The sequence below is a fragment of the Lucilia cuprina genome, chromosome 4 (genome assembly GCF_022045245.1).
Source record: "Lucilia cuprina isolate Lc7/37 chromosome 4, ASM2204524v1, whole genome shotgun sequence".
NCBI lineage: Eukaryota > Metazoa > Arthropoda > Insecta > Diptera > Calliphoridae > Lucilia > Lucilia cuprina.
In genome coordinates, this window is record NC_060952.1 from 74,516,659 (window position 1) to 74,524,046 (window position 7,388).

The following is a 7,388-nucleotide window of genomic DNA, read 5'->3' on the forward strand; positions in this document are numbered from 1 at the left end:
AACAACCGATAAATAAACCATATTTAACCCTTAAAAACTCCTCGATTAAATTTAACATTACAAAAACTTGACCCCACACTCCTATTTTTTTCGATACAAACATTTATTTCCCCTCTAACGTTTTTAATTGTAAACAATATTTTTTATCTAACTCTTAGTTATTTAATAAGTTTTTTTATATAAAAAATAAAAATTTTGTTTGGCTTTTCATAAATATTTTATGTAAATTAATGTTAAAAAAGTTGGCTTCTCCGTCTGATTATGTAATTGAAATTAAATAATTGTTTAAAGTTAAACAAGCAAACTACATAAATAATCTTAACTACTTTATAAATTTATTTATTTAATTTAAAAATTAATCAAAACTTTCTTTTATCTTTGCAGGTATTTTTAAACACAATATGTTAGCGACACGATATTTTAAAGGAAATTTATTTTTAAGTGGTGAGTAAAATTATTGTAATTATTTATTTAAATTAGTAAAAAAATTAAATAATTTTATTGATAAACATATGGATAGTTTCGTGTCAAGTCACTCATTTGAATAAAACCCTGTATGATCAAATTGACAACATTGACCCGTCTAAGTTTGACAGTTCTTGACCTATAAAGTTCTAACCTGCACTTGATATAAAATTGCCCACATACTTATACCCCGCTTCAGGAGGCTGTTATGCGTTTGTGCTGTTATGTAACATCCAAAAATAATGGTCCCACATCAATATTTTTGAGTCGAGTAATTTTTAAGATAATTTGATGAAATTTGCATATACTCTTCTTTTGGTCCAAGGATAAACGCTATTCAAAATACCCTACCTCCCCAATAAGATCTTTTGGTCAACATAAATCGGCAAAACTTAATTTTCTAGAACTTTAAATGACACTACCCATTTTCGTAAAGATCGCACTTCAGTTGATCCTAGCTCCCATACAAAATCACCTTCAGAAAATAACTTGAAGGTCAAAATTCACTTATAAACACAAATTACACATAAATAACTTTGAAGTAAATACCTCTACCAACATTTATTAGGAAAGGCCGATATTTACCCCTACCCTCTTGTAGAAAATCTTTTTTTTTGTCAGTTAGTTAGTTAGTTGTGGCCTCCGGTAGGTTAGTGGTTAGCGTTTTAGTCTGGTAGACCAGGGGTGGTGGGTTCGATTCCCACCTGTCTGGTAGACCATCCATCCTCCTTTCAATCTAATTAGTTAGTTACTTATTTATCTAGTTAGTTAGTTAGTTAGTTGGTTAGTTAGTTAGTTAGTTAGTTAGTTAGTTAGTTAGTTAGTTAGTTAGTTAGTTAGTTAGTTAGTTAATTAGTTAGTTAGTTAATTAGTTAGTTAGTTAGTTAGTTAGTTAGTTAGTTAGTTAGTTAGTTAGTTAGTTAGTTAGTTAGTTAGTTAGTTAGTTAGTTAGTTAGTTAGTTAGTTAGTTAGTTAGTTAGTTAGTTAGTTAGTTAGTTAGTTTGTTTATTTGTTTGTTGTTTTGTTTGTTTGTGCTGTTACAAAGAGAGGGAGAGAAAGTAAAAATGAGGATCTTTGGATCAAAGGCAGAGGTTTTGCATCTCAAAACTTTTTGATGTATAAACCTTATATTGAAAACATATAAGAACAAAAATTAATTAATTAATTAATTAATTAAGCACATTATCAATTTTAAGCAATTTATAAATATTGCAAACTTAACACGTGTTCCTATTTATAGTTCGCATATCCCGTGTGATCATTCAACTTTTAACCTTGACACAAGTCATTGTTCCCTAAATAATAATAATAACGATACAATATTATTTATACTAGATCCATACTTAAAAAAGTAATTTTAAAAACTTATTAATTAATAGACATTTCGTATAAAACTTCCAAATTGATCAAACAAAAAAAATTTAATTAACAATTGGCTACTTAAGATAAATTGAAACAAAAACAACCAAAAAACATAATTAATTATTAAGTTTATAAGCAACCTGCTTTAACTTTAAATTAATACAAAGCCCGGGGCTGTTAAACATTAAAACGGCATGAGATTTGAGGAAGATGTGGAAGAGTGGAGTGATTTCGGAATGGTTTATTTAATTTGTTCATTGTAAATTTCTTTATAATTAATATTTATGTTTACGCATTATAAAAATATGTACATTTTTAAATGAATTGTGTTTTTCTCGATGGAGTACAAAATATTTATTAAAAATTTAGATTTCTTTGTAATTTGTTTTTTTTTTTTTTGTTTTAATGGAAAAAATTAGTTAATAACTAAGATAACCTTCGAATTGTAGACTAAAACATGCTAAATGTATGTTAGTCGGCCTTACTAACTGTTTTTTTTTTTTTTTTTTTCAAATACTCTTTTATGTTTTTAATTTTTTGTTAAATTTTTTGTCTAAAATTTTGGGCGGATTTGAAATAAAGCATAAGTATTTGTTTAGATTTGATTTGTTCGTAGATTAAAATAATAATAACTGAACATGTGTAATTTATAATTTAATAGTTAAAAATGTAATTGTCTGTCTTAAGTTAAGGTGCAAATGTATGATTTTTTCAAAGAATAATGTATAATTTTAATTTTTAATTAAACATAAACTTTAACATTAAGTTCAGGTAGTCAAAATGAAATATGATGTGTTTTTAGCGGGGGACCTTTAACTGTTAATTGCATTAATGTGTGTATATGTGTACTTCAAGTATGATTTTCAGATTATTTATTTGTTTATAACTATTAATTAATAAAAATTTTTATTAATAATAGCAGGAAACTCATTTTAAATTATTGTTTATTTTTTCTCTTTTCAGCTTTTGTTTTCATGGTTTTGTTGAATTTCACACTTGCCGATTCACGGGTAAGTTTGATGAACAGATTTCCTTTGTTATCGTGGCAAAATATGGTGTCAACATTTAATTTCCGGTTTGATATGCGAAATTAATCAAATTTTAAAGTACGCGCATTGCTGCTAGCTGCTTTGCTTATGTTATTTCTTGATATATAAATTAATCGAGAATTTACAATAAAACTATTTTCAAAATTATTTACTAAACTATATATGAACTTAAACTGAACTAAAACTGAACTAGAACTGAACTAGAACTGAACTAGAACTGAACTAGAATTGAACTAGAACTGAACTAGTACTTAACTAGAACTGAACTAGAACTGAACTAGAACTGAACTAGAACTGAGCTAGAACTGAACTCAAACTGAACTAGAACCCATTTGAAGGAAAATAACTGATTAGTTTGGCCATTCGGTATGATAAAGGAATTGTAGTTTCTTTTACAAAAAATTCATAATTTGGCAGCCAATAGCTGATAAAACGAATTAAATACAATTTTAAAACTAATAACAACAAATTTAAATAAATTTTTTATCTTTCCAAGACCCATATACCTGCACGTATATTGGCCAAACAAACCGGTGCTACACAATTCGAAGAGGAACAATATGAAACCCATGCTGATTGCAGTGATCACAAGCATCATTTAAAGAAGAGAGCTTCTGATGAAGATGTCGACTATGAGGTCTATCAGGGTGTGGTGGGTAGACCGGGTATTGATTTTCCCATATATCCACGTATACCCAAGACATCTTTCAGTTGCAGATCCTATGGCAATGGCTATTTTGCCGATATGGAAACCGACTGTCAAGTATGCATTAATTGTGAAATTTATATTAAAAATTGTATTAATTATATACTTTTTTACAGGTCTTCCATATTTGCGAGGAAGGACGTAAAATATCATTTCTTTGCCCCAATGGTACTATATTCCAACAGAGTGAATTAACCTGTGATTGGTGGTTTAAAGTTAATTGTTTGGGTTCTTCTGGTTTCTATGCTGACAGCACTGAATTGTTGAATAAACAAAAGGTACAACGTTTGAAACCCTCCATACCGGTACAGGGATTCAATATTGTAGGAGGTGGTTTGAATATTAAGCCAAGAGCACCGGCTAAAGGTTCTTCCCGTTCTAGAGTAAGCAGTATTAATGCTAATAATAATAATGGCAACAATAAATCCGATAGACGCATTGATTCGGATGAAGCACCTTCGGTGGAGAGTGTTGATTTTGATGATTTGTCAGCTGAGAAACAAAGAGGTGCATCAGCTAAACCTGAAATTTCTAATATTGATAATAATGACAATGAAAATGAATCTCAAGTAGTGGCGGAATCGGCCTCCTTTGTCAGCAATCGTAATCGCAATAATTATAATTATGATAAGGTTAAATTGGATAATGCCCCCAAAACTAGTGGCTCTGTTAAAACCGATAGTGGTCGTAGAGGTAATGGTGATCGTGGTTCCCAAAGACATGGTTATGGTGAACTAAATGCCGATACCACAGAAAGAGGACGCAACGGTCATAGAGGACAACAACGTTATCGCCATGAAAAGAAATCCGAATCATATGATCGCAATGAAAGGGTGAAACCCACAAAGAAGGATAGACTTGTGGTGGATAATAGCAATGATAAGTACAATAATCCCACAGCTACATATAATTCGGGTACATATACTACCGCCAGAAGGTTTGAATCTACTAGAACTACACCATTCTATACACCCACCGTACCTTCTGTTAGCAAATCGAAAACTACTGAAGGCAAAACATTCTATGTTAAGGGAGCCACTGCTACCACACCCACTCCCCATCGCTTCAATGTGAATAACAATGGTGCCGGTATATTTTTGGAATCTACCGGAAGTTCCAAAACCACAGCCAATCCAGTGGAATTTGAAATTACCGCACCCACTACTCTTAGACCCATTATTATAGGTATGCGTCATTATTTCGATAAAGACTTTTCGGCCGAAGTTTTGCCAAGAAAATCAAATCACAAATACGATTCCGAGGAATTTTTGCCAACCACTACACCAGCCACCACTGGACCAACATATTTGCCTAAATCAAAGTCAGCTCCTAAACTTTCGCTAGATGCTGCTGGAGACTCTTTCCTATTCGCCCCCATTAGTGTGCCCCAAGAAGATATTTCGCGCAATGTCAATGATATGTTAAAGACCATTAATGTTTTGAAACATAATTTCGATGATGTAGAGCTGATTAAAGTTAATGGTAAAAATCGTTTAGGTTTAGATATTCCACCCTCATCTGGGCCAGATGCTTTGATTTCTTTAGCTCAATACTTTGCCACAGAACAGCACAATGACAATACATCGAAAAACTTGAACTCACTGGAAGATAATGCCGGTAAAAAGACTGGACAAAAGAATAGCAGCAGTGGAAATAATAACAGAAATGGCAGTGGTAGTGAAAATGGCAAGACAAGTGGTAACGCTAATGATATTGCTAACAGAAATGATAAACCTTCAAACACTTTAGCTCCCAAGGAAAAACTTTCCGACACCACGGCCACCCTAACGACAGAGGCCACTACAGTTTTGACTGTTAACAGCGATGATATTCACACCAGCTTATTGAGCAATGGCACCGTTACTAAATACAATAACTTGTTTGGCTTAAATTCTTCCGATAACTCAAACGTCGATCCTTCCCAGGGTTTGGCTGATACAAATGCTCCTAAAAGCAAGGATGTTATAACACCTTTCCCACAAATCGGCACCACAGATGAAACTATAAGAGCTTTGTCCGAAAAGCCAGAGTCACGCAAAATAGCTCAAGTATTTTCAACTGCTTTGTCTAACTATCTCAGTGATCCCGAAAAATTCCGTGAAAGTCTTGCTGCTGTTAGGCCAACCGATCCTACGGTTGATAAAAATTCCAAATTTGTTACTGTTACCGATTCTACACTTTTCAACCAGGGAACGGCTGCTACCTATTTACCAACCACACCCACCCATGCACCTAATGGAGCTGATTCTACTACGCAATCTAATATTGCCTCTGTGGTAAATACAAATCTTATCACATCCACTTTTACACCAGATTCGGCCAGTACTACTGAAGATTTCGATTCTACCACTTTTAAAAGTTCTTCAGAACAAAAGTCTAGTTTAGAGTTGTCTGCCGAATTAGAACCGCCCACCCCGGATTCAGGAGAAGGAGAGGAATTCTTGCAGAGAGAACAGACTCAGTCCTTTGTGAAACCCAGAAATGAACTTGTGAAAAACAAAGATAAATCTGGCAAGGTAACCACAATCAAACCTTGGTCTTTCATCGAGGAAGATGATGTCTTAGATCCACTTAAGATTAACGATGGTTTAATGAAATCAAAGACCACAACATTGAGTCCTTATGCCTACGTATCCAAAGATGAAACCACCGTATTACCCAGATCTCGACACAGCAGTAATATCGAAGTTTTATCTAGTAATAGTCAGAGAAGCAAATCACAACATGGAAATTCCGAAGTTATAGAACCCAAACACAGCTCTAGATTACGCTCTGAAACTAGCACATCTACAGATCCCTGGCAAGACATTTTCGATTCCTATGATTTACCCAAAGAATCTTTACCATCCAACACTGGTCTACAACGTATTGCCAATAAATTATTTGGTGGTCTCAATGAAAATGAAGCCTACCACTTGAGAAATGTAATGGCCGAAGCAGAACATAACCGCCAAGTTTTGCGTCTGTTATTGCTGCTCATACAAACCTGTGACGATCAAAATGGCAGAGCCTTGGAAAGATCTCGCAAGCATTTGATTAATGCTCTCATCAATATGGATGGTAAAATTAAGGATGAAACAGGTCATGGTAAAACATCTCATCACAAAGACAAAACTTTGACCACAACTGAACAATTGCCTGTTACCACCTATAGAAAAACTGGCAGTGGAGAAGAGTTTACAACAACTACATTAAATTATCCCTCTACTACCACAGATTTGCCCACCACTACCATAACTGGCTCTACCACCGATGGCAGCAGTAACTCTAGCGGAGAATCCACAACAACACCGAAATTCGTTATAAAAGTCGAGGACAATGAAAAGGAAGCTTCCTCTTCGACACTCTCCGGCATAGTAGTAGATACTGAGGGTAATTCGGACAGAAGAGCTTTGGAATTATTAAAGTCATTATATTCATTAGCTTCGAAATTTACAAGTAGACGGTAAAAGCTTAGACTAAAACTTTTCATTGCAACAGTGTTGTCAACAGTTAACAAAAAGCTATTTTGTCAAAGAAAAAGCTTTTTATCACACATCAACGATTCCTAACACTATTCACAGTGTTGCTAGTTACACACAACTTTAAGCTTAAGCAAAAAAAAAAAAAGCTTGTAAAGTAAGCTTTCTGCTCAACACTATTCCTAGTAATAACTTTAAAACCAGTGTTGCCACATTAAGACAAAACTTTTTGAAAAGAAGAAAGAAACAGCGTGCTTAGTTTAATTTTAAAAAGTATTTTGCTTTTTTTTAAGAATAAAACACAAAAATTTAGTCAAAATTTTCTTTAAAAATTCCGAAAAATAT

The 7,388-nt window shown here is 33.2% G+C and overlaps 1 protein-coding gene across 1 annotated transcript; it reads left to right on the plus strand.

Annotated features, from left to right (window-relative positions):
- Nucleotides 1–390: 390 nt before the first annotated feature.
- On the plus strand, nucleotides 391–7,073 carry LOC111681168 (uncharacterized protein DDB_G0287625). Its single transcript, XM_023442891.2, has 4 exons — nucleotides 391–444; nucleotides 2,791–2,837; nucleotides 3,373–3,639; nucleotides 3,699–7,073. The coding sequence occupies exons 1-4, from the start codon at nucleotides 402–404 to the stop codon at nucleotides 7,029–7,031; spliced, it is 3,690 nt and encodes a 1,229-aa protein (XP_023298659.2). The 5' UTR covers nucleotides 391–401; the 3' UTR covers nucleotides 7,032–7,073.
- Nucleotides 7,074–7,388: the final 315 nt, after the last annotated feature.

Coding starts and splice junctions, on each gene's coding strand:
- LOC111681168 (XM_023442891.2), top strand. CDS start 402: ATGTTAGCGACACGATATTTTAAAGGAAATTTATTTTTAAGTG. Junction 445..2,790: donor AGGAAATTTATTTTTAAGTG/GTGAGTAAAATT, acceptor TTCTCTTTTCAG/CTTTTGTTTTCATGGTTTTG. Junction 2,838..3,372: donor TCACACTTGCCGATTCACGG/GTAAGTTTGATG, acceptor TATCTTTCCAAG/ACCCATATACCTGCACGTAT.